The following is a 24,236-nucleotide window of genomic DNA, read 5'->3' as shown; positions in this document are numbered from 1 at the left end:
CAAAGGAGAGTCGAGGCAGGGAAGCCGAGCGAAACAGCGTTTATTGTGAGCGGAGCTTTGCCGGCCCGGCCGCGGTACAACTTGAGGCTCTCATCATCCCGATGTACACCGACTCCAATTGACAAGCCCGCTTTCGAACACCGAAGCCCCGATAGCCGCCTCCGACTAACCCCGCCTGCAACCTGGTGCCTGCGGGCGGCTCACGAGGGAGGGCAGCGCTGCTCCCCCTTAACACCCCCCTTCGGCCCCGCTGGCTCTGGGGGATGTGCGGGGGGAGCCAGAAGCCCCCCCCCCCAGCAGGAGGCAGAAGACACTGCGTGCCCAGATCCCCCCCCCCCCGCAAGACCTTGTGGGGGGCAGACGACTTCTCGGGTCTTCTGTAAAGGAGATTGTAAGAGCCAGAACTGGGGCCGAAGGTAAATCGTAGGGGCCCTTCAGTGCCAGCTGCCCTTTCCTGGCAGACCTCCCTCTCCCAGCCCTTTCCTAAGGCCAAGACCAAAGCTGTGCTTGCCCTGCCTCAAATCCTGCCAGCTGGGGGGTGGAGGGGAAGGGCCCGAGCCAGGGGAGGGTGTGTGCCTGCTGTAATCCAGGATTCCCCCCTCCTCCCTCCCAAGACTGAAGGACAGCAGGAGCCACAAGTGGGGGAGAAATATCCTCACTGAGCCAGAGATGCCAGCTGCCTTCAGCATGGCAGGTGTGAGGGAAGAGCCTCCAGGTATCGCATGTGTGTGCTTTAAAAAAATGGGTCTGCTTTTGTTTGCTCAAAGAAAGTCTTAAGAGGTGATGGGGGTGCACCCCCAATCCAAGAACAGCTTCGTTCAGGAGTGCAGTAAAAGAAATGGGGCTGGGTCAGTCAGGAATCCTGACACAGAAGGAAGGAGGGCGCTTCTCAACCCGAAACCCTTAAGAGAACAGGAAAGGAGAGGAGAGGAACCCAGGACGCTGCCAGGCCAGCCTTGCCAATTGCACAGCTCCAGCATCCGCTAAAAGAGGCCGGTTGCCCTTCCTGGAATGCGGGTGTTCCAGGACCGGCAGATGAAAGCTCAGGACAGAGAGAGAAGGGGAAAGGAGGAAGGGGCCGCCTGTCTCTCTTATGGACACTACTTCCTAGGAAAGAGCAAAGACCTGCAGAGAGAAAACAAAAGCCGTGTTCAGAACTCCTGGCTTTCTCCCCAGGGCCTTCCAAGTGCTCGCACCCTGCCAGGACTGGGCTTTCGGCTGCCTCAACCAGTGCGTGGCCCTAAGCCACTCTGGACGCAGTGCTGGGAGAACCAACCAAGAGCTTCACAGAAGCATCGGCTCCGGAATGCGGCCCCCCGCTCACATCACAAAGGGAGAGATGAACACGCACACACGCACACTCGCTCGCCCTCTCCTCGTCTGGAAGTTCCCTCCACGCGGGGTCCCAGGCCAGGCTCACACAGTCTTCCTGCCCAGCCTCTTAAAGACACTGACGGTGCCCGTGTGGTCCATCTGAGCACTGGGAGGCTCCGCAGGACTGGAGCTGCTTACCTTGGAGCTCCCTAAAGTTCTGTTTATGGTGACTCGGAAGGAAGAGTCCGGCCTGCTCCTGGAGCTGGTAACACTGCTGTCCTGGGCCTCGAGGAGTTTCAGCGAGCGCTTGCCCAGTCTCTTGCTCACACTGCCTGGGGCAGGAGGAGGCGAGCCCTGCATCTCTTCCTTGGCAGGAGTGGCAGCCACACTCTTGCTCCCCCGTCGCTGGATGGCGATGGTGACGGCTTCAGCCGCCCCCTGCCTGGGCTCAGAGCTGGTAGCTTTAGCCTTGACGGCGACGCCAACTTTGCAGATCTCCTTGGGCTGGGAGGGTCTCTTCAGCACCCCTGCATACTGCAGCACAGAGCTGTCGTCATCACTGTCAGCTGCTTTGTCCTCCTGCATGTCGCCCAGCCGGCTGAACACTCCTGTGGGCTGTGGGGAGACAGAGCAGAGCTCAGTGACTGGGCCTTTCTGGGTCCCTCCGCTCTGGAGAGGAAGCAAGCATCACTCCGGCAGGCTCTCAGGCAAAGAATCGGGAGGCGTCTGGCGGCACCTTGCCTAGCTGCTTAAAGCCATTAGTTCACATGCCCAAAAGGGGAGAGGAAGACCATTTGGTGGCCCAGAGGAGGGTTCACAGGTACCACCATCAAGCAATTAGAATTGGCAATCAAAATTATGAATGTAAGGAAATAAGGATTGTTACAAATGAAATAATATTAATGGTAATCTGAATGTATAATGCTCAATGACAGCGAAACATTTAGCTATGTTTAATGTAAACCAGTGATGTTAATCCTAAATTTAAGAATTGATGCACAAAAACTTGTAACCAAACGACATGCTTGATGAAATGGAGGAAAGTTGTTCTTTTTCCCCTCTCTTGCTTTGTTTTGTATGTGTTGTTTTGTTTAAAAAGAATAAAAATATATATTTTTTAAAAAAAGAATTGGCAATGAAGATACTGAAGTGGTGGAAAGCTTTGGCCTTTTAGGATCAGCCAACATGAAAGACACAAGCGGTCAGGAACAGCATTCAGCACAGCAGACACCAAGGCTTGGAGAAGATACCATGAATGCAGCCTGTGTGGCTTTAAAGGCTGGAACTTTGCAAGCCACAGTACAGCGTTCTATGACACACTGTGAAAGCAAAAACCGGACTTTGAGGAAGCGAGAGAGAAAGGGCACAGACACTTTTGAACTTTGATGCTGGAGAAGACTCCTGAGGATGTCACGGACAGCCAAGAAAACAAATTGATGGCTGATCAGATCCAGAATTCACTAAAGAACAAATGACCAAACTTTTTAAGCATGCTACTTTGGAGAGACCCGGCTCTCTGGGAAATGATCTGATGCTGGGAAAGGTGGAAGGAAAGAGCAAAAGGCAACGACCAGCAGCCAGGTGGGGGGACAACAGTAATGGGGAACCCTTGGAAGAGCTGAAGTTCCAGGACAGGGACAGACAATCATGGAGAAAATCTAAGTGGGTGACAATGATTTGACGGCAATCACCATTATCACAGATAAGCCAGAGAGATTAATGAAGTCACATCAAAAAATTTCAGGCAATCTCAAGATCTCAACATACGCAGTAGAGTGTTCTTGCACTAGGAAATCTGTCTCACCTGTATCTACATAACCAACCAGTCTTCCTTCCCCACCACACCTGTTTAAATCTTATCTCACTTTAGTCCCTCATACATCTGAAGTGAGCTGCAGCTCACAAAAACTTGATCCTTTTAATAACATCTGTTAGATGGAAAAAACATTATCAGACTTTCGATTTTTGCCACCAAACTCATGTGCTCTACTCCTCAAGGTAGAGAATCTCTCCAGGCCTCTCCTCCTGAAATGAATTTATATCCGTGTGAGTGTAAGGGGGCAGCTGACAAGGCACGGTTGTCTTCCTGGCACGAGCGACTGCTGCAGCCTCCAACCAAAAATAGTTCATGACAAGGGCCCTCCACCATTTATAGCTTGTTCCTCCACAGAAAGAAAGGAGGCCCTTCAAAGAGAAGACCCAACCAATCAGAGAAGTCCAGTGCTGCTGGGTCAGAAACAAGATCCTCAGGCAAAGGGTCCTCCCCCTGAAGGAACCTGCTATAGCTGCATTCTTCAGGGAGGGGCATGCTAGGACAGGCCCCATCCACGCATGGTCAGGGAGCCCAGCACATTAGAACTGCCACCTCCCTCCCAGGGCACCTGGGTCAGCACCCGACATGTTGGGGACCACTGAGTCAGCGGAAAACACACCAGAAAGGAAAGTAGAGAAACTGCCGCCAACCGCAAAGAAGACACACACACACACACACACACACCCTCACCTTGTTTCCTATGGCTGTGTCTCCACCGGTCTCTGCACCAAGCCGGTCAAACACAGACGTTCTTTGCAAACCTGACAGAGAACACAAACACGGATGCGTACAACATTTGCACTACCAAACGACTAGAAAATGGAAGGCTTTTCTCAAGAAAAGAATCGAGCTACAGATTTATTTTTTATTCCCCTGCCTCCATGCTGCTCCGGAGGAGGCCCTTGAGTTTCCCTTCAGGAAAATGGGGGAAGGAGATGTCACGTCTCTCTACAGAATGGAGACAAGGAGCAGAAGCTCCTCTCGAGGGAACCCTGCCTAGTGTTGCAAACAAGACCAGAAAAAGCTCAGTGACCAAAAAACCTCCTATTATTAAAGAAAGAGAGATTTGGTTTGAACAAATGCTCTTAATTGGCCATTATTGCTTAATGCCCTCTTTGTCCTGATCAAAATTTTGTTTTTTTAAGAGCTCAATCTACCTATCCTTACCCCCACTTTCAAGTTTCCCACAATCTCCTTCCTTTGAGGAAGCAGCACCCCCTGCCCCCCAAGATAGCTACAGTACCTTTGGCTGCCTGCTGCTGCTCCAGGATCTTCTTAGTCCTGGGGGTGGTTCCTTTGGGCATGTGGACAATGTATTTCCCTTCCATCTCTGCCGTGACGCGGCGCCGCTTCACTGGGACGGTGGGATTCTCAGCCCGAGGAGTGCCAACAGCTGCCATAGCAAGAAGACATAAGCAAGCAGATGCATTTCAGTGGATGGTCTTGTGCTGCCTGCAAATGCCTCAAGAAACCCTTTCCACCGCTTCTGCTCTGGGGCCCAAACAAGCACAGCCATTGGGATGTGAAAAGAGAAATTGCTGATTCTGGAGTGGCCTCTCCATTTTTGGCTCCAGGTCCTCCAGTTGAGCGGCTCAATTCTACCTTTGTGGAAGCAACAGAAGCCTAGACCTGAATACTCTAACTGTAAAAGGAGAACACCCAATCACGGCACGGGGGAATAATAATGTATTATACAAAAATAATATTTAACTTTTGTTGACTTCCATAAAGATTGCAAGTGTTTTTAGCCTATGCGCTTCCTTCCTTACACTCTCGCAGCAGGTAAAAACAAGAAAATATCTCCAACCACCACTGATTTATGAAGGACAGCTGATCCTTGTAGCACTGAGAGCATGAAGCCCTCTCCCCTTTCCCTTCCCAGCAGGCTTGGATCCCACCACCATTCCTAAAAGTTCCTGGCACCCTCATTCAAGTGCCCTGAAGACAGGATGGATGCCTCACAGGGAGCTGCCCAATAACACCCTAGTGACCAGCCGCTTCGTCTTGCAAATGGAAGGCTGAGACTAAGAAAAGCAGAGCTTCTCCTCCAGTGCAGCATTCCCAGTGCATTTCCTATCCCACTCCTCGGAAATGGGATTGAGCACAACAAAAGCAACAGACTCTGCCTATAACAAGAGTTTTCTAGGGGCAGCGATGCCGCTTACAAAAGAAGTTGTCAGCAGAGAAATACATTCAGCCATGGATTTTTAAAACTACCTGCTTTGGGGCTTTTTCCTGCCATTTTGTTGGATACGGTGATGGAGATTTTGGAGGCATTGCTGTCAGGCCTCCGAACAGGAGTGGAAGGTGGAGAGTCTCGGCTCAAACTGTTGGCAATCATCCTGGTGGCAGCTGCAGAAATCGGTGAGATCACAACTGTAAAGAACAGCCACCATGGACGCTGCTGAGACTCTGCGATCAGCAACACAGGCAACCTGTACTCACCAGTATTAGCATTCCTGCGGAGTTCAGATTGCAAAGCAGTTTGGCTGGAGGCCACTGACTCTGTTGCAGCTTTGCACATTTCCTAGAGGAGAAAATGCCCACAATAATAAAGTGACCATAAGCAGCTGGTCAGGAGACTGGACTCATCTTCCCTAAATGCAGCAAAATGGCCACAAAACCAGAAGAAACGCATCAAGCCCCCAGGTCAAAATGTTGCATTCTGCAGAAAAGGCAGCTTGAGGAACAGCAGAGCCTCGGATGCAAAAATGGCCAGTAGTTCCTGAAGCACCTGAATTTCAGCCTTTCAGAATTTCTTTGCTCTAGAGCTGGAAGACTAACTTCAGAAACTTTCCGTGTGCACCGTTCAGAGCAGTCTCCTCGCACTGGGCCAAAGATTATTTGGCATCCCCAGGTAACAATCTTTTTTTCTTTTTACGATCCTGTAACCCCTTAATTTTGAGTAGAGATGGGGTGGCTGAATAAAGCTGAGCCTTTACTGGCCAGGTGTCCTTCCTGATGCCTACATGGATATTTTCTCCACCCCCCCACCCCCCCAGAAATACCTGCTGCTACCTAGGACTCTCAACCTTCTGAATGGGAGGGGAACATCTTCGCCACCATGCCATGCCCCAAAGTACAAAATCCAGAATTATTAAGACATCCCAAAAGCCCTACATTGATTGGTCTCAGCACCAGAAAGATCATCCTGAAGACAATGATTCAATAAATGTCCGAGGCCTCAATGTATGAAGCAAGGATGAGCAACAATTCCATAGAACTTACCTGCCGATATACCACTTTAGCATGCTTCAGAATGGCAATAATATCGCCAACTATCGTGATACCCAGCTCATTCATGATCTCCTTATTGAGGTCCATCAGCATATTCTTCTGGATCCTGCAAGGACACAGATAGCAGCGGTCAACTCTTTAAACCACAATTCCCACAAATCCTTGTTTTGACTCTACAAGGAGAAATTCTTCAAATGAAGTGCCAGATGGCTCCATCTAGAAGATATAAAGCCACTTGAAGCTTGTCTTGGAGGCAGGAACATCATGGATATTTTGTCATGCTTGATAAACATGTAAAAATGTTTAAAAATGAATTAAAATACACACTTTAATATAGACGATTTTAAAAAGGAAGACGATTTGTTAAGAAATATGAAAAATAAAACCAAAGATCCATATTCAATTGAAGCCAGAACTTTTCCTTTAAGACTAAACCGATGTTAGAAAAGTCACATGATTATTTAAATATTCAACAGTTCTCATTATGGAGAAATTGACAACATTTTGGCAAAATGGATAAACTGGTTTCTTTTATCAGAAAAAAGATATTGCCTAAATTTATTAGTGACCAGAAGCTTTTTATGAACTGTTTTTTTTTTTTTGGGGGGGGGTGTTAGTGGATAAAAATGAACTTTTGATTTGCAGCTTTGATTCGAGAGGGTAAACTATAAAAGGAATTTATTGAAAAAAGAAAGAGAAAAACGATGCACTGAAGGAGAAAAGATAAAATAGCCTCGTGCTTATAACTGCCCTGGAGAACACTGGAAGGGGCCCTTTCCTCTCCCTCGCTTTCTTCAGCTTTTCACTTTGATTCCTTACTTTACTTCAGTCTACGTTCATTCTCCGCTGCTTTTAAGGTTCCGATCCCGGCAGGGCCAGGGGGAGCCACTCGCCTGTTATCCACGAACGTCACGGCGTAGTTGACCGCGGGGCCCGGGGGGATCCCGGCCTCCTTGAAGAACTGGATCCACTCCGAGGTGGCTGCGGGACCAACAGCGGCGTTAACCGGGCGGGGGGCCGGGAGGGCCGCAGCGACCCCCCCCCCACAGGTAGGGGAGGGGGCCCCCCGCGCCCACTCACCCATCGTCACCGACGTCATGGCGCTGCTCCCGGCGGGGCGGCCGGAACGCCTGCGGAGAGCGACGCCGCCTGAAGCCGCCGCCGCCGCCGCCGGGGCCGCCCCACAGCCGTCCAGGCCCGGCCCTGACCTCGCCGCGCGGCTCCCGGGGCTCATCGCCCGCCCACCCCCCGCTCGCCCCGCCCCCCACAGGCCGCACCGGAAGGCTGCGCGGCGTCACTTCCGGCGGCCGCCCGGCGCTCCGAGCCCCCCCTCCCCGCGCGGTGCGTCGCCTTCGCCACGGAGAGAGCAAGAGACGAGACGAGACGGAGAGAGGCTGGAAAGGAGCCTTTAATCGCCCGAATCCGGGCCTAGACCGGGGGGGGGGGGGGGGGGGGAGGGGATCCAGGAGGAAGTGTCGTGGCCCCCCCCCCGCCCCAAGTCTGGCCCCTCCCCTCCCCCCAAAGCAGCTGAACCAGCGGAACCCCTCCCCACCTCTGAGCCCCGCCCTCCCCCTGCCCAGCGCCGTGGTTGGGGGGCGCTGGGGGCGAAGGCTGCTTCCCTCGGGCCGCCAGGCGGGGCTCTAGCGGGCGCTGCAGAGGGCCTCCGCCCCCTGGCCCCGGGGGTCCAGCTGGCGGCTGTATCTGGAGTGCCAGTCCCGCTCGAAGACGCGCTGCAGCTGCTCCCGGAGGGTGGTCTGGTCCCCGCCCGGCCTCTGAGCCACCACCAGGGCAGAGCCCGCCGTATGCAGGAAGTAGTCCCCGGACCAGTTGGAGGTTCCTGCGGGGAGGGGCAGGTGAGGTTACCAGGGAACACCCCCCCCCCCATAAAGACACAAGCCCTCCGAGGTGGGACCAGCAGCCCTTTCTCTTTGCAACCTCCTCCACCCCCCCCCCCCCGAAGAGAAGCTCCTTTTCTTGCCAGGCTGCCACCGCTTCCACCACCCCCCACTCCCCCCAGGCCTTCCCAGCCTGCGCTGACCAGAGCCCTCCCTACTCACCAATGTAAGCCACCTTGTCTGTAACCATGAACTTGCTGTGGTTCACTCTGGCGTAGGGGATCTTGGCCTGTGTCTCATTTGCAGGCACCACAAAGAGCCGCTGGGGAGGCAAGTCGGAGGAGGGGCACTTGCAGATAGATGGGCGAGGAGGGAGGGGCCTTGTTGGACGGGTGGGGGGACACCCCCCCCACGCCTGGCTCCTCGCTCAGCCCCAGAGCAACTCCCAGAGACTGGAAGGAGCAGGCGGACCCCCCCTCATTTCGGGAAGGCCGAGACGCCATGGGGGCCCCTTACCACTTCCAGGCTGCAGTGGGTGCGGTTGTCCTGCAGGGCCGCCAAGGAGCGCAGGAAGGGGAACATGTTTGGCTTGGAGTGTCCCCAGCAGCCGACCAGGAGGCGGAGTCGGATTCTCTTCTCGTAGACCACCTTCCGGAAGTGGTCATCGATGGCCGGCCAGAACCTGAGGAGGACGGCAGGGTCAGAAGGACAGAGTCGGAAGTGACCAACTTCTGCTGGGAGGGAGGGCGCCTCCTCCTCAGGTGCTTGGGGTGATGTCTCCCCCCCACTGCTGCTTCCTCCGATTTACCTCCTGGGGTGGGAGAACTCCATGGTGGGCAAGTAACTCATCACAGCCACGTAGACAAACTCCTGGGCCCCGTCGATGATGCTCAGCAGGGACTGGAGATCCTCCGTCCTCCCGGAGGCACACAGGGCTGGGGGAGCACTCTGGGCAGCACAAAAGAGCCCCCACCCCAACATCAGGATCCTCTTAGCAAAGCAGGCAGAGTCTGTCCTGGAAGGCAGCAGGCATCCCGCCCCATTCAGCGCCTCCCAGCCCCTCTCCAAGGGCCAAGTCTGGCTGGGAGCCTGGTCTGCCGGGCACTGGGGAAAGAGGCCCTCTCATCTGGCCAAAGGGGGGGGGGGGCGTGTTGGGTTTTTCCCAGGGCAGGAGCAATCCAGCTGCGTCTCCTGCCTCTGCTTGGGCATGGGGAAGGCTGGGGGGAACCCCAATGCACCGGAAGGGCCGGCTGTTCTTCCTGCTGAAGCCTCTTAGCAGAAACCACCCTTTTTGCCCCTTGGGGAAGACGTTTCTCCCACTGAGGGTGACCGGAGGGTCCCGCACGCAACCTGGCAGCTGCTTGGAACAAAGCACTGTACCATCTCCACACACGGGTTCTTACCGAAAAGTAGACGGCAGCCTCTGTGCCGTTCAGCCGCAGCTCCAGGGGCGTCTCCTTGTTGTAGGTGGTGGAGTAATTGGCCGGCCAGGGGGATGGTATGGTGGCATTCGGCAGCCCGAGGGTCCAGTACGCCTCAAACATCTTCCCCAGGTCCTGGGCCAGACAGCTGCAGTTGTAGACGGCTGCCCCGAGCTCCTTCACCTGGCGTCAGAGAGGAGAATTGGCTGCTCTCCTGCCCCCACATGGGACACAAGGAGCTGCAGCCCGTAATTCAAAAGGTGCACCCAGCGATGTTCTTCCAAAGGACTCAAAACCCCAAGACGCCACCTTGGCTTCCAGCATTCCAAGCCATAAAGGGTCAGACCACTGCCTACTGAGGCTTGACTTCCGGAGGCCAAACCCCCACCGTAGGGAGGAGGAACCGACCAGGTGGTTCCGCCCCAGGTGACTTATGGACCCGTTGAGGTTCCAGACGGAGCTTGGGGTTATTCCTGATACTCTCGCCCACAGTTCGGCGGAGACTCTGGTTGCCGCCTGGCATTCGGCGGCGTCGGAGTCTCTTGATCGGATTGCGCCACTACGGCCCCTCCGGGTCAGTGGATCCCGGAGACCTCCTTGGTTCACCGAGGAGCTCCGGGAGAAGAAACGCCGGAGGAGATGCCTAGAGCACCTGTGGAGGTCCGATAAGTCCGAGGCGAACCGAGCACTTCTGACTACCTGCACCAAGGACTACGTTCGGGCATTAAGAGCTGCCAAAAGATCACACATCTCCGCCTTGGTAGCGTCCGCCGAGTCACGCCCAGCCGCCCTGTTTAGGATAACCCGCTCCCTCCTTAATAGGAGGGATGCGGGAGACCCCTTGCAGGGTAGGGCTGAGGACTATGCTCAGTTCTTGGCGGACAAAGTAGCTCGGTTCCGGTCGGACTTGGACTCCACCGCAGTAGATCCAGCCGAGACACAGGAGGATTACTTGGCAAATCATCTCTGGGTTGAGTTCCAGGATGTTGCCTCTGGGGATGTGGACAAGGCCATTCGAGCTGTAAGTGCCTCCACCTGCATTCTGGACCCGTGTCCCTCATGGCTGGTTGCCAACAGCAGGGAGGTGACACATGGCTGGATCCAGGCGGTCGTGACCGCCTCCCTTCGGGAGGGGCACTTCCCCGCCGTACTCAAAACGGCGGTGGTGAGACCCCTCCTGAAGAAACCATCCTTGGATCCAGCCATTTTAAACAACTTTCGTCCTGTCTCCAACCTCCCCTTTATTGGGAAGGTTGTGGAGAAGGTGGTGGCCTTCCAGCTTCAACGGGCCTTGGAGGAAGCTAGTTATCTTGACCCCTTCCAGTCCGGCTTCAGACCTGGTTACAGCACAGAAACCGCTTTGGTCGCATTGACCGATGATCTCTGGAGGGCCAGAGATGGAGGCTATGCGTCCATCCTGGTTCTCCTTGACCTCTCAGCGGCTTTCGATACCATCGACCATGGTATCCTTCTGCGACGACTGCGGGAGGTGGGGGTGGGAGGCACTGTTTTGCAGTGGTTCTCCTCCTACCTCTCGGACAGGTCGCAGTCGGTGTTGGTCGGGGGGCAGAGATCGTCCCTGAGGCCCCTAACATGTGGGGTGCCGCAGGGGTCGGTCTTATCCCCCCTACTATTTAACATATACATGAAACCGCTGGGCGAGATCATTCGGAGGCACGGGATAAAATACCACCAATATGCGGACGATACGCAACTGTATCTGTCCGCCCCGTGCCAACTCAATGAAGCGGTGGACGTGATGAACCGGGGTCTTGAGGCCGTTAAGAACTGGATGAGCGCTAACAAACTGGTACTCAACCCGGACAAGACCGAGTGGCTGTTGTGTTTCCCTCCCAACAATTTGGCTAATGTTCCAACACTTAGGCTGGGGGGTCAAATTTTATACCCCTCAGATAGGGTCCGCAACTTAGGAGTCCTCCTGGATCCACAGCTGACTTTTGACCACCAGTTGTCAGCTGTGACCAGGGGGGGCATTTGCCCAGGTTCGCCTGGTCCGCCAGTTGCGGCCCTACCTAAACCGGGAGGCTCTCGCAACAATCACTCGAGCCCTTGTGATCTCTAGGCTGGAATACTGCAATGGGCTCTACATGGGGTTGCCCTTGAAGTGCATCCGGCGACTGCAGTTAGTCCAGAATGCAGCCGCGCGAGTGATAGTGGGCGCACCGCGGTTCGCCCACGTTACACCTATCCTCCGCGAGCTGCACTGGCTACCTGTCGGTCTCCGGGTGCACTTCAGGGTACTGATGACCACCTTTAAAGCACTCCATGGTAGTGGATCTGGGTACTTGAGAGACCGCCTTCTGCCGATTACCTCCCTCCGACCGATTAGATCGCACAGACTGGGCCTCCTCCGAATCCCATCCGCCAGTCAATGTCGACTGGCGACTACACGGAGGAGAGCCTTTTCTGTTGCAGCTCCGACCCTGTGGAACGATCTCCCCGTCGAGATCCGCACCCTCACCACCATCCAGACCTTTCGCGCAGCCCTCAAGACCTGGCTCTCCCATCAGGCCTGGGGATAGGTTCCCAATTTACCCGCCCGAGTGTTGACTGTTGAATGAAAGTTGTGTTTTATTATTTTTCTTTTGTTCACATTTTGTTTGTTTTTTGATATTGCACCCCCTTCCCCGTGATTGTAAGCCGCCCTGAGTCCCCTCAGGGAAAAGGGCGGCCTATAAATCTTAATAAATGACTAAAATGACTAAATGGCTTCCAGCATTCCAAGCCATAAAGCAACGACTTTGTTGGGGCAGCTGGTTGGTTTAGCCTGCCGGTGCCAGGCAGCCTGCCTTCTTTAGAAAGCCTCCGCTGAGGGACGGAGGATGCCCACGGAGCGTCCCTAGAGGAGACGCCTAAAACCCTCACTGGGAGCCCCAAGGTTTGAGCGAGGGAAGGCCAGGCAGGCTGAGCAAGAGGGCATTACCTGGGTAAGGGCACGCCAGTCCATATTTGCACTGCCAAGATAAATGTGTAGCTGGTCCACAATCCAGAATTTGGCGTGCAGGACTCCCCGGGTCAGCCTGGGTAAGTCCACCTGGCGAATCTGGGCCCCTGGGTGTTGAGAAGCAAAGGCCACGGTTGCTCTGGGCTCCTTTGGGCCACGGGCCCAGCATCTTCTCTGCCCTAATTAGGGGCCAGGCAGACCCAGAGCCGCCAGCAGCCGCAGCTCCCCTCTAACTGACTTGAGCCTGGTGTGGCGAAAACTCACCGCTCTTCTCCAGGAGCTGAAGGTCGGTACTGGGCATCCGGGCAGAAGGCGGGTTGACTGCTATCCGCAGTGCAATCCCTCGACTGGTAGCATGCAGCAGTTCATCCAGTATTTCCTGCCCCTGGTGGGAGAGCAAAAGCAGGCAGCAGAGAGCTGACGGGGATGGGGTGAGCAGGAAGGAAACCCTCTTCCTTCCCAGGAGGCCGTCTCGCCGAGGGGACATGTGATACCCCACATGCTACCAACCAGCCCTGGCTCGATCCCCGATGGACCCTCGGACAAAGCCTGGGCCAGTGGAGCAAAGCCCCCTCGTTGTTTGATGCTGGCCTTGCTTTCTCCCCTGAGAGCCGCACACGGCTGTTCTCTCCATTCCTTGGACAGCCGTCAAAGTGAGGGAGGCTCTTTGCTCTCCCCCCGTAACCAAAGCCTGAACCAATGGATGTTCCACTGCCCTCAAAGGGAGCTTTGACAGACGGCAAAGCCGCGCGTGGCTCCACGCCTGTGCAATTAGCTGCCTGTTTCATGTGGGTTTGGCCAGATCCATGTGCTAATCAGCATCTGCCTCTTGGCCTTGTCCGCCCCAGAGCCCCCCCACCCCACCCCGGTCTTAGCAGCCAATGCATGCCACACACCTAAGAAAACTCTGGAGGTTGGAAGACTCTATAGATCTCTGAAGAAGGGGCCACTCTAAGCCCAACGCCAGGGAGTGGTAGATCACGGAGGCTGTGAGGGGGCCTTTGGAGTCTTCTAGTCAGCCAGCTGCCCGGGGCAGGGACCTTAGACAGGGACCTAGACCATTACTTGAAAACCCTCATGACTCCAGGAAGCTGGCTAACCCCCACTGTAATAGTTCTCACAGCCAGGAAATTCTCCTTAATCCAAGCCTGGATCTCCCTCTGTAAAGCCTCCATGCGTTGGTCCCTGCCCTGCCCTCGTGAACTCTGGATGAAGCTAAGGGCCCATTTCTGCCCCAGATCACCTGCTGAGCCACGGGATTCAGAACCTGCCCTTGGGCTCGATCCCTCCTCCATGCGTGACCCTCGCCTTCCATGGAGACGAGCCCGGGACTTCCACGCTCCTCCCCTCACCTGGCTGGCTGAAGGATCCTGGGTGTGGGTGTCCTGGTTGCTGAGAGTCCAGTAGAAAGAGGCAATGTCCACCGAGCGCCTGGCGTTTCTCAGAAGGCTTTGCCAAGTCTCAAAGGTGGAAGGGCCGGCTGTGCTGTTGTCATCGTAGGTCACTCCCTCAGGGATGCTCTCCACCAGCACACTCCTGGGGGAACAATCGGGTGTTTCCCTCTCCCACAAGGGTCTCACATCACATTGCAGACTCACTGAGCCGGGAAGCCCCATAACACCTACGGTGCCCCAGGAAGGCATTCGGGGATTTTACTCCTTAGCCAGCAGCAGCAGCAGAGTCTCCCAGCCTTCTCTCTGGGCACTGCCCTACTCTACTGCGTGAGGGGGGGTGCTATGGGGCTAGTGGGCTTTTGGCCTGCAAGCAGGGGGTGCAGGCGCTGCTATACACCCCCTGTGTTTTTCCAGGAGGATCCTAGTGAGGCAAGGCGGTTCTGGCAGAGTCCCCACTCCTCTCCCAGGCCCCTTGCCCGGACTTTCATGCGACCGGACCCCCTTTTTCCTGGAAGGACCACCCGCGTCTGCAAGTGGACAAAGGCCCAACAGAACCGAAGACTGAGCAAAACCACAACCTTTCCTGCTGGAGAAAGGACATTTGCAGCAGGCCACGGCGTGACGTCCCTCTGCCCGAAGCCAGAGTTCAAGAAAGTCACAAGCAGAATTCATACCTGCAGGAGTCGCTGCACCTGTGATCCACGTGTGGGGCCGATGCCACGTGTCCTAATGCGGCCAAACCGTGCAGGGGAAAGAAGAAGGAGTGGACCACCAGGGTCACCACTAGCACAGTGGACAAGATGGCCGTCACTAGCAAGCACTGGAAGTCCCAGGGCAGGAGGGATGCGGATCGCCTGGGCGGCTCTGCAGGACGCAGCCCGGAGACAGGGCTGTGGCAGGGCCTCCCCAGTGCAGAGCCATGGAACTGCAGAGAAAGAGGGGAGCTCAGCATCACATGAGCCACAAATACCCATGTCCACAATCTGGGAGGGGGGGGGGGTAGCGGCCTGGCGGGCTCTCGCTGCTTTGCTTTCATTGCTGGGAAACTCTTGAGGACAAGCAGAGCCGTTCGATGCCTGCTGACCAGCCCAGCAATGTCTGGAAGCAGCCCAACCGCTGCTCAGGCCCCCTCGACTCTGGGGAGGGAAACCCAGCTTGCAGGCCGCCCAAACAGGTTGCTGGTGCCCTTGCTCAGGACCAATAGCCAGTGGAGAAGGGAGCAGGTGAAGCGAGCAAGGAAGATGGAGAGACGAGCTGGTCTTTCCCAGGCAAAAGGGGCCGAAGCATTTGAAAGCCCAGAACGAGAGGGGGGGGGGGGAGAGGACTTGTGGGAGGAGCTCAAACCCTTCAAAGGAAGGGGGCTCAGCACAAGCAGACTGGCAGGATCCTAGCTGCCCTCAAGCAAAATGGTTTTAGCCTTCCTTCCTGGGAGCTCCTGGTGTGGCCTGACTGCAGGACTGGCTGGGCTTAATGCCTCTCTTTCTTTGGGCCTCCCATTGAAAGCCAGAAGAGAGATGCCACCGCAGGTGTAAGACCCACCTGGTGCAGAGTCTGGCCCAGCTGCTCGGCCAGGGGCAGCAGCTCCCGAGGGCTCTCCGGCGCCTTCAGCTGTGAGGAAGGAGCACAAAAAGATTTCCCACCCTCAGGAAGAAGCCACAGGGCAGCAGGAACAGAGCCACTCCCAGCTCCTGGCACGGAGACGGGCCGGCCGGACCCCCCCAGGAAAGCTCTGAAGATCCCTCGGCTTTCATCAAGCAAAGAGAAGCTCTACAGGCTCAGCAGCCGCATTTGCTTGGGGAAGGGGCTGCAGGGACTTTGCCCCCCCCCCCCCCGCAGATTAGCAGTGGGGCCCCTTGGGCATCGTCAACCTGCAGGCAAGAGAACCCAACCCAGCACAACCGCATCCCTGGTGTGGCCGAGAGATTTCACCTTCTGGTACGCGGGGGCCGGGGGCTTCATTTGCTCAGATCCTCCCGAGTGGGAAAGAGCCTCCAGGAACCTGCAGGGGCACATGAGGAAAGAGGCACGGCTGGTATTGGAGAAAATGATACGTGAACATGTAGATTTAAAACCGGAACTCTTTCTATTGGGAATAACTCCAGAAAGAGACAACAAGGACTTGAAATATCTGATCGTGAATATTTTAACAGCTGCTAGGATTGTATCTGCCAAAAATTGGAAAAACGAGAAAGTGCCATCTCAGGAGGAAACTATTTGGAAAACAATGGAATGTGCCGAAATGAGTAAGCTTACATTTGAAATTAGAGAACGAGAGGATGAGCAATATTATAAAGTGTGGGATTTGTTTTACCAATGGTTAGATAAAAAAAACCTGGGAATGAAACTGTTTACTTATGTTCTAATAACTTTTTACTTTTTGTCTTTTTTATTTTTCCTGTTATAATAGAGAGTACTACTTATATGATATATAAAGGACAATTTTTTTTTTTTTAATGTATAAGAGTGGGATAATTTGAATACTTTGGTATCATTGTATGTAGCGACCATTTCACATTAGAAAGACCTTTGTATATTAAACAGATTAATGATGATGTGAATAACTGATATATACATGAATTGAAATACTTAACTACTATATGGACGAATAATTAATAATGGGAAACCACTCTTGGAAGTCTGGACGATTGGAGACATTATCGCCAGTTGAAAATATGAATGCTTTATTATAAACCAATGGGAATACTTTGTCCCAATCTTCGCTTTTTCTCTTTAGAGATAGGTGATTCTATAATAGTTCAAAGACTTTTTGTTATTTGATAGATAATTATGAATTTAAGGAAATAAGGATTGTTACAAATGAAATAATATTAATGGTAATCTGAATGTATAATGCTCAATGGCAGCGAAACATTTAGCTATGTTAAATGTGAACCAGTGATGGTGGAAGTGTGACCTTCCTCCCATATTTGGGCATACCAGGGGTTGTGACTTTAAATATATATACCTCTCACCCTGGCTGGCTGATAAGGAGTCGAGCTGTGTAGCTCAATGGTTAACACATCTGTCTAAGAGGCAATAGAGCACAGGTTCGATTCCCAACAAGGGTGTGGCTAGCTGATGAGAGCTAAATAGCTTGAAATAGATCTATACTAGTCTCCCTTTATTTATTTATCAGCATAAATATAACAAATATATATATATATATATATACACATATATAAATTTTTAAAAAGAAAGAGGGCTCTGTGCCCACCCGGGGTCACAGTGGCCGGGGCCAATAGGAAAGGGTGTCAGGTGGGGGGGGGGACTCCTGCTGGAGGCTTTTCAAAGCCCCTCCCTGAGCACTTTGGTCACAGAAGCCCTTTGGGAAGGGAGGAGGTTGAGCTTTGAATGCGGTGCTACCAAGGAGGGGCAACCGGGCCCGAGAAGACACCCACAGGCCTGGCAAGGCTGGCAGGCTGCTCCGCAGATGGCAAAAACCTGGGCAGGAATCCTGGGGGGCCCCTTCCGAGGTGAGTGTGCGGGGAGGAAGTGGGCCTCTGGGGGGGCAGAGCAGAGGAAGGCCATTGGATCCTTAGGTTAGCGTAACGTCCAGGGCTGGACTGGGGCTCTGTCCCCACTCAAAAGTGTTGCCCTTCATTATTGCAAAGATCGGACCACCCTTCTGGCCCCAGAGGAGGAGGGGGCACTCAAAGGATGATGCCCACCACCATCGCCAGGACAAGCAGATGCCAGAGCCGCAATGGCAGCGCACCAGGAAGGCAGCTGCAGCCCCCCTTCTACTCACCGGCACTCCGAAATGCAGTTAATCCCAAGGACGCACCTTTGGTTCAAAGGAGGACTGAATGCCAAGGAGTGGCGGAAGAGGCTGCTTGTGCCAAGCATGTGGCGAGGGCAGTTAACAAGGGAGGGAAGCAAGGGGCCTCTGCAGAGCTAGGCCCCGTCCCTCCTTGGAGGCTTCTTTTGCAGGTGCCAACCGCCCTCAGAGGAAAGGCCCCGTTCTGGGCCAAAGGGAAAGCTGAGCATCCGCCAAGGGCTCCTGGTGATCCCACCTGGCAAAGGCCAAGCAGGCCGCAAAGCTCCTATACTTCCCAGTGCAGGCCCAGGGGGGGACTTGGCGGCCATGAAGGGCAGCTCTTCCCAAGGCTCCCCGAAGCAGCCCTGGAGGGAAGGCGGCGGCGGCGGCGCCGGCGGGGGGGGGGGGAAGCGCCTTCTCAAAAGGCCGCTCCGGCCGAGCGGCTCCGCCAGGGACTCCGCATCCGACGCCGGCCGGAGCTCCCTCCCTTGCAGACGCCGCGCCAGCCCGACTTCCCCGGCCGGTTCCGAGCGTGCCCGCCCTCGCCAAATGGGCCGGAGCCAAGGCAGCCGCGGCAAGAGCGTCCCTCCCACCGCCTCGCCAGGGGGACGGAGAGGCGGCGGGAGCTCCTTGCTCGGCCCGGCTGCCCTCCCGGGGCTCTCCGCGCTCCGGCTCCGGCGGGGAGGCAGACGGGAAAGGCAGGCAGAGCCGGAGCCAAAGCGCCCGCCGGCAGCTGGACGCCGCGCTCCTCCCGCGGGGCCCGGCGCTGCCCACGGAGCGGCGGACTCGGGGGCGGCTGCCACGCAACGCGACCCCCGCTTCTGCTCGTCCCCGGGCCCGCCCCGCACCTACCGCCGACAGCTGGGCTTCCCAGGCAGCCTGATGCGCCGGATCGCTCGCTCGCCCCGCCCGGAGCAGCCAAGCCCCGCCCGCCCGCGCCCAGGCTGGTTCCCTCCCTCCGGGAGCCAAGACCCCCGCCCACCCCCCCCCCCCCGCCCAGCCGCGCTGCAAGCGGCTCCCAGGAGTCGTCCCGGCGGCGCCTTTCCCGGGTGGGGCGCGGAGGGGAGGCGGCGGGAGAGCCGTTCCGTCCGGCCCGCCTCCACTGCCCCCCCCCCGCCCTGACCCCTCCCGCTCATCGGGAATCCTGGGAGTTGCAGTGCGGCGCCGCGGCCGCCGATACCTGCTTGGCTTCCGCGCCCAGGTTGACGGTCGGCCGCGAGGCCACAAAGAGCCGGAGCGACTCGAGGGGGCAGCGCCGCGCTGCGGCTCTTTGGCTCCTTGCGCTGGGGGCGGTCGGGGAGGGGGGGGGGGCACCGTTCCTGACTTCTTCGGCTATTGGCCCACGGGACGACCGGCCCGCCCGGTGTCCCCGGGCCAGTCCCGAAACGCCCCGCAGCCCTCGAAGGCCGCTCGTAAGAAGGCTGCTTGCCAGCGCTCCGGGTGGGAGGGGGCTGGACGCAACCTTCGAAAACCTTCCTGCAAAAGCCCCCCCCTCCTCCTCCCGCAGGACCCTGGGAGAGGAGGCTCAGGTGGTGCGACCCTCCCCTCCCAGGTGGGCTTTCCCTGCCGCCTTGGGCTCCCTCCCTCCAAGCCCCTGGGTGCAGCCTGGCGTTCCCTGGGGAGCCATGCGTGGGGGTCACCAGCAGAGGTGGGGGTCAGCAGGCAGGTCAGGGCGGAAGCCTGGAGAGTCCCTGGACAAACATGCCCTCAAATCAGTCTGCAAATGATAATGAGTTTATTAACGATGCAACAGGTCCGGTGCCACCTGGACACTCGGGGGAGTCGGTGTGGCCTGGGTGTGGTGCCCTCGGCTCCCGGAAAGACCAGTGGGCTGACTGTGGTTGCTAAGAGCCCCCCAACTCTGTCACAAACTCCCCCTCCCCAGCGGGGTCTGCCTTGGCTGCCCTCAGGGCTCCGTACAGCTCAGTAACAGCAAGATGGCGTTTATTAAGGAAGTGGGCCTTGGCAGCGAGGAACAGTCTATATATTTAATGTCTAGAAAGGTATCTGTCCGGGCCTCGGGGGGCCGTCTCTCCGCTGCGCCGGCCCTCTCCCTGGCCAAGGGTCCGGAGCTAGTGGTGGCTGGCCACGTGTTGCAGGTAGGGCTGCAGCGGGTGGCGGTTCCGGGGGGCGTGCAGCACGGCCTTGAGCGGGACTCTTTCCATGCTGTGTTCAGCCAGCCAGTCCTCGCTGGGCAGCCAGGGGTTGGGCCCAGGCAACGGCACGGCCGGTTCAAAGGCTTCCGACTGGCCTAGCTGCCAAAGAGAAACAGAGCGTTACTGGGGGAGGGGGCCCGGGGAGGGGCCGAAGGACTCTGGGCAAGGCCCCGGGCAGAATCGGAGGGGCGGCTGGGGGGTGCCTGGGTTCCTGGAAGGGGTTTTGCATCATCTTCCTCTTCTTCACCATCTCGCCAAGATTGATTGGCTTCCACCCACCCGCCCCCCTCTGCAAACCAGGAAGGGCCGGGCTGGTCTGCTGGGAAGAGGGCACTTTGCCCAGCTTCATGGAAGATGGGAGCGGCAAAGGCCATAAATGGGGGGGGGGTGCATGAACAGTCCAACACGAGACCCCCCTCAGGGTGGCTGTGGTATGTTCCTTTTCCCCGAGGTCCATTCTGAGCCTGGAATTGCAGATTCTGTGGCTGCCTTTGCAGCCTGCCACGAGTGCCACTGCTCCCATAACTCCCCGCAAGCCCACCGGGGGTGGGCTGGGGGGAGCCTGACGGGCTAGGACCACCAGTGCCCCCTCTTGGCTTTGGTGATGGGCTCCTGAGCTGGACCTGCATGGACGGTGGGGAGGGGCTGAGCATTCTTCCCCAGAGATGCTGCTCAGGAGGGGTGTGAGCACGTGCCAAGACCGCCGTGTACTTGGGACACTGAGGCAGCTTCATGGGTGGCCTAGGAGAAAGGAGAGAGCCAACCCCCGAAGCGACAGTATTGGTGTGGAGGGGGTACTGCAGACCGTCTCATGTCTGACTCAGTCCTCCTTTGAGGCCCTGTCCTCAGCCGTTGCCTACGCTCCTTTGTCAAGCCACCCATCCGCTTCTACCCTTTGTGGTTTTATGGAGTCCAGCTCACTGCTTAAATGTGTGGCCTCCGTGGACCCTCCTTGTTACCTGTGTGGTGGGCGAGAGGACAAGGCCTTTGGGGTAGCTCGCCTCCTCCCGGGCACCGGACTCCGGCAAGGAAGCGGCGCTGGCATTGCTCTCCTTCTCCCAGCTGGGGGGGTCCTCTGGGGTGTACTGCCCTAGAAGAATCAGGTTCTCGAAGGTGGGGTCTGGCTTCACGTGGTGAGAAGCCTTGTGGTGTCTGGGGCTGCCAGGCCGGCTCCGGTAGTAGGCCGGGATGGGCTCCTGCTGGGCCTGCTCATGGCGCAGCCGGAGGCTCTGCTGGGCCACTCTGTGCCGATTTGCCACCGCCTCGGCCGGGTCCGGGAGGGGATCGTAGCCTCCCCCGCTGGGCCCTTCACCCCACACTTTTAGGGGCACCTCCCGGCTGGCTTCGGCAATGCTGAGCTCGTCCATCTGGCTGGTAGTGCCCTGGATGCCGTGGGCGCTTTCCTCCCGACTGTAGAAGCGGTCCTCGTCCATGGCGCTGTAACGTTGCGTTTCCTCCTCTGACGCCTTGGCGTGGCTGGGCAGCGATTCCCGGAGGCTTCTCAGGCAGAACTGGTAGTACTGGGTGAGGTCGTAGTTCTGCTTCAGGGGTTGGGTGGAAATGTAGGGGTGCTTCAGGGCTGCGCTGGGGGTGATGCGCTCATGAGAGTCCCAGGTCAGCATGCGTTTGATGAGCTCCACCATGCTCCGGAGGTCAAAGTATTCAGCCAGGGCTTCTGTGTCTGGGTAGATCATCTTGTGGACGTTCACCGTCTCCATCTGGTCCAGGGACTTGAGCACGTACTTCCTCCTCTCCACAGACTTCACTTTGGTGTCAGCCAGATACTCCGCTGGGGTTTTGAGCTGCCAGGAGTTCACCACCTCAGGGTGTTGGCTCCTCTTGAAGAAGAGGTGGGCCTTTCGGGCTGCGTTCAGGAGGGCGGGCCTGGGCATGCCTTGGGTCTCACAGATGTATCGGATTTGGTCGTACTCATTGTTCCCGGGGTAGAGGGGCCAGCCGAGGTGCAGTTCGGCCATCACGCAGCCCAGGGACCACATGTCCAGCTTCTCGCAGAACGGCAGCCCCAGCAAGATTTCTGGGGCCCGGTAGAATCGGGACTGGATGTAAGGCTCTTTGACGTAGCGCACTTCGTTGAAGATGCTGGCCGATCCAAAATCAATCACCTTGACCCGGAAAGGGTACCTCACCTGGTCCACCAGCATGATATTCTCCGGCTTTAGATCAGCGTGGATGATTGACAGCTCTTTCAACTTGGCCAGGGCTCTCAGCACCTGCGTGGTCACTGTGCGGATGTGCCGGACCGGCAACGAGGAGAAGTTGTGCTCTTTCTGGAAGTCGAAGAGGTTTTGCTCCAGGAGCTCAAAGACCAGGTAGAACTTGAGCTCGTCGTGGAAGAACTCGTGGAACTGGACGATGTGGGACTCCTCAGAGTCCACCTCGGACATGGTCTGCAGCAGCTTCAGCTCGTTCTTGATGATTCTGCTGCGGTAGGAGTCATTCTTCAGGATTTTTATGGCGACCATCTCCCCCGTGCTCCGTTTCCAGCTCTTCACCACCTCCCCAAACGTGCCCTTCCCCAGAATCTCAAAGACGTCATAGAAATCGGACTCTGACTCGATTGTGACCATTGTCCTGGGCTTGCCCAAGCTCAGAAAGATGGGTGCAAAGTGGCTTCTTGCAAAGAGAGGTCCGGCCGCCGCGGAGCAAAGAGAATCCCAGCCTCCTCCGGAATAGGAGGTGATGCAACAGTCAGCCGGGTTCCAGAGTTGCCAGGTGAAGAAAGTTCTGTTATGGAGGCAGGGAGCCCACTCCTCCTGGGGTCTCCCAACAGCTCTTTCCCAGGAGCTGCTCCAAGGAGGAGAAGCAGCCCTGTGCAGGCCCCAAGGAACACCTCCGCGGCGCCAGCCAAAGGCTTCCTTTTAGCCAAGGGTGAGTACTGCAAGCGGATGGGTTGAAGAGACGTTTGCAGAGTGGAATGGATGTTCCACGGTGAGCGGAGGGACGTGGCTCTCTCAGAGGAAGCCCTCTTTCACCCCACACCCCATCCTCATGTTCCGAGTGTGCCTTGAGCGAAGGACCAGCAAAGGGTCTCCCACTTCCCTGGTGGAGATGGAACGTTCTGTCCCAGATTATTAACATGGCCTCGTGTTCAGAGGATTTGGTCTAATCAGTTTGATAATTTAATTTAATTATGCAGAACTTTATACGAGGACCACACGCTTCTTTTAGTGTCCCCAAGGAGAGGACTCCCTCTGTAACAAGCTGGCTGCCCTCAAGGGCTCCCTGAAGGCCAAGAGGGGGGAAATGGTTGCCGAGAGAAAGGACCTGTTCGCCCTCCAAAAGCAGCACCAAACACCCTGGAGGGGGCAGAAAGCCCCCTTGTAGTTAGGTTCAATTCTAAAGGGCCAGATGTTTGCCGGCCCCTCACCAGGAGAAGAAGCCCCAGTCAAGAAGCTTCGTGTGGCTTGAGGCCAGCAAAGGCAGCTTGCTGAAAGATTGATTGATGAATGCATCACCGCACGTGGCCCCAGATGCCCAAAGGCCCAAGAAAGAGCATCGGCTGTTGGCTCCTCTCCCTCGCCTCCCGACACAGCATCAAAAGCTTGGCTTCCTTCTCTGAGAAGGCCCTGGCATCCAAGATGGAGGAGGTCCTGGTTTCTGCCGCTTAGGGGGTGAGGGCATTTCGGGCACAGAAATTTGCTTTGGAGTTGGCTCACTTCAGGTCCCCAACAGCAGGTGACCGGTGAAAGGGCAGAAGAAGCCAGGACCTCTGGGTGCCAGAAGTGATTGACTGATGCCAAAGGGAAGAGGAAGAGGAAGGGCAAGGGACCACAGAGCCCTTGGCTACTTTGACTGCTGGGCTGGTTCTGTGCAGAGCTGGGCAAAAGTGAAGTATCCGTGGAGACCCCAAAGATGAAATGTGATGCAAACATAATGGAATTAATTCACAGATTAATGTTTATTCAAACTCAGGGTAGAAAACAAGCAGCAGGCGTAGAAGAGGCCATCTGAGATTGGGTCACCACTTTTACACATTTTAGAAAAGGTCAGTTTATAATTTTGGGAAAGAAGCAGTTATCAGACCTTTCAGTTTAAAGGACACTTCAGAACGCCACATTGGTTAAACGTTAGAATCAAAGGTTTCTGTACATCCAGAGCACTTTTGCCCTGTCTAAGAAGAGGGCGAGACCACCTAAACTGCCCTTACTCTCCCAATTTCCCAGGGCCCGTGACCCCCCCCCTGGTGCCACAGAAAGGTGGGCTATTCCCAGGTTCTACCTTTGAACAAGAAGGCCGGGAGAGGGGGGTGGTTGCAAAGTGGAGACAGTGGAAGCAGCGCCCCTGGGCAGCCCTTTGCTCCCCGCAGGCTCAGGGTCTTCTTCC

At 56.2% G+C, this 24,236-nt stretch overlaps 3 protein-coding genes across 8 annotated transcripts; all 3 read right to left on the bottom strand.

Moving 5' to 3' along the window:
• Positions 1-24: 24 nt before the first annotated feature.
• On the bottom strand, positions 25-7,617 carry C12H19orf47 (chromosome 12 C19orf47 homolog). 3 transcript variants are annotated; one of them, XM_032228247.1, is made up of 8 exons: positions 7,445-7,614; positions 7,258-7,345; positions 6,356-6,470; positions 5,573-5,654; positions 5,345-5,479; positions 4,371-4,520; positions 3,818-3,888; positions 25-1,929 (listed from the first exon to the last, which is right to left on the bottom strand). In XM_032228247.1, the coding sequence occupies exons 1-8, from the start codon at positions 7,596-7,598 to the stop codon at positions 1,417-1,419; spliced, it is 1,308 nt and encodes a 435-aa protein (XP_032084138.1). In that variant the 5' UTR covers positions 7,599-7,614; the 3' UTR covers positions 25-1,416. The 3 variants fall into 3 exon arrangements, with proteins under 3 accessions (XP_032084138.1, XP_032084137.1, XP_032084139.1); XM_032228246.1 differs by having other exon boundaries at positions 7,258-7,617; XM_032228248.1 differs by lacking the exon at positions 7,445-7,614 and having other exon boundaries at positions 7,184-7,270.
• A 265-nt stretch (positions 7,618-7,882) lies between these two features.
• On the bottom strand, positions 7,883-19,036 carry PLD3 (phospholipase D family member 3). Of its 4 annotated transcripts, none has more exons than XM_032228241.1 (12): positions 17,728-18,582; positions 15,909-15,978; positions 15,519-15,587; positions 14,654-14,904; positions 13,938-14,121; positions 12,850-12,970; positions 12,565-12,692; positions 9,603-9,803; positions 9,008-9,147; positions 8,716-8,881; positions 8,422-8,521; positions 7,883-8,201 (listed from the first exon to the last, which is right to left on the bottom strand). In XM_032228241.1, the coding sequence occupies exons 1-12, from the start codon at positions 17,823-17,825 to the stop codon at positions 8,005-8,007; spliced, it is 1,725 nt and encodes a 574-aa protein (XP_032084132.1). In that variant the 5' UTR covers positions 17,826-18,582; the 3' UTR covers positions 7,883-8,004. The 4 variants fall into 4 exon arrangements, with proteins under 4 accessions (XP_032084132.1, XP_032084133.1, XP_032084129.1 ...); XM_032228242.1 differs by lacking the exon at positions 17,728-18,582 and adding an exon at positions 18,917-19,036 and having other exon boundaries at positions 7,884-8,201; XM_032228238.1 differs by lacking the exon at positions 17,728-18,582 and adding an exon at positions 18,589-18,689 and having other exon boundaries at positions 7,884-8,201.
• Positions 19,037-19,808: 772 nt separating this feature from the next.
• Positions 19,809-22,480, bottom strand: HIPK4 (homeodomain interacting protein kinase 4). The gene is made up of 2 exons (XM_032228621.1): positions 20,852-22,480; positions 19,809-19,991 (listed from the first exon to the last, which is right to left on the bottom strand). The coding sequence occupies exons 1-2, from the start codon at positions 22,478-22,480 to the stop codon at positions 19,809-19,811; spliced, it is 1,812 nt and encodes a 603-aa protein (XP_032084512.1).
• Between the last annotated feature and the right edge of the window lie 1,756 nt (positions 22,481-24,236).

This window comes from Thamnophis elegans, chromosome 12, assembly GCF_009769535.1.
Source record: "Thamnophis elegans isolate rThaEle1 chromosome 12, rThaEle1.pri, whole genome shotgun sequence".
Classification (NCBI taxonomy): Eukaryota; Metazoa; Chordata; class Lepidosauria; order Squamata; family Colubridae; genus Thamnophis; species Thamnophis elegans.
The sequence above is the reverse complement of the archived record's forward strand: the minus strand, read 5'-3'. Positions and strand labels throughout refer to the sequence as shown.

Bases quoted from the DNA above. Each gene is read 5' to 3' on its own strand.
- C12H19orf47 (XM_032228246.1), bottom strand. From the start codon at position 7,598: ATGAGCCCCGGGAGCCGCGCGGCGAGGTCAGGGCCGGGCCTGGACGGC. The intron at 5,655-6,355 runs GTAAGTTCTATG...TTTCTCCTCTAG, and splicing joins CTAAAGTGGTATATCGGCAG to GAAATGTGCAAAGCTGCAAC. The intron at 1,930-3,817 runs GTGAGGGTGTGT...GTCTCCCCACAG, and splicing joins ACACAGCCATAGGAAACAAG to CCCACAGGAGTGTTCAGCCG.
- PLD3 (XM_032228241.1), bottom strand. From the start codon at position 17,825: ATGCTTGGCACAAGCAGCCTCTTCCGCCACTCCTTGGCATTCAGTCCT. The intron at 15,979-17,727 runs GTGAGTAGAAGG...GTGCCCCTGCAG, and splicing joins AACTGCATTTCGGAGTGCCG to GTTCCTGGAGGCTCTTTCCC. The intron at 15,588-15,908 runs GTGAAATCTCTC...CCTTCCTCACAG, and splicing joins CGGCCCCCGCGTACCAGAAG to CTGAAGGCGCCGGAGAGCCC.
- HIPK4 (XM_032228621.1), bottom strand. From the start codon at position 22,480: ATGGTCACAATCGAGTCAGAGTCCGATTTCTATGACGTCTTTGAGATT. The intron at 19,992-20,851 runs GTAACAAGGAGG...TCTCTTTGGCAG, and splicing joins TCCTCTCGCCCACCACACAG to CTAGGCCAGTCGGAAGCCTT.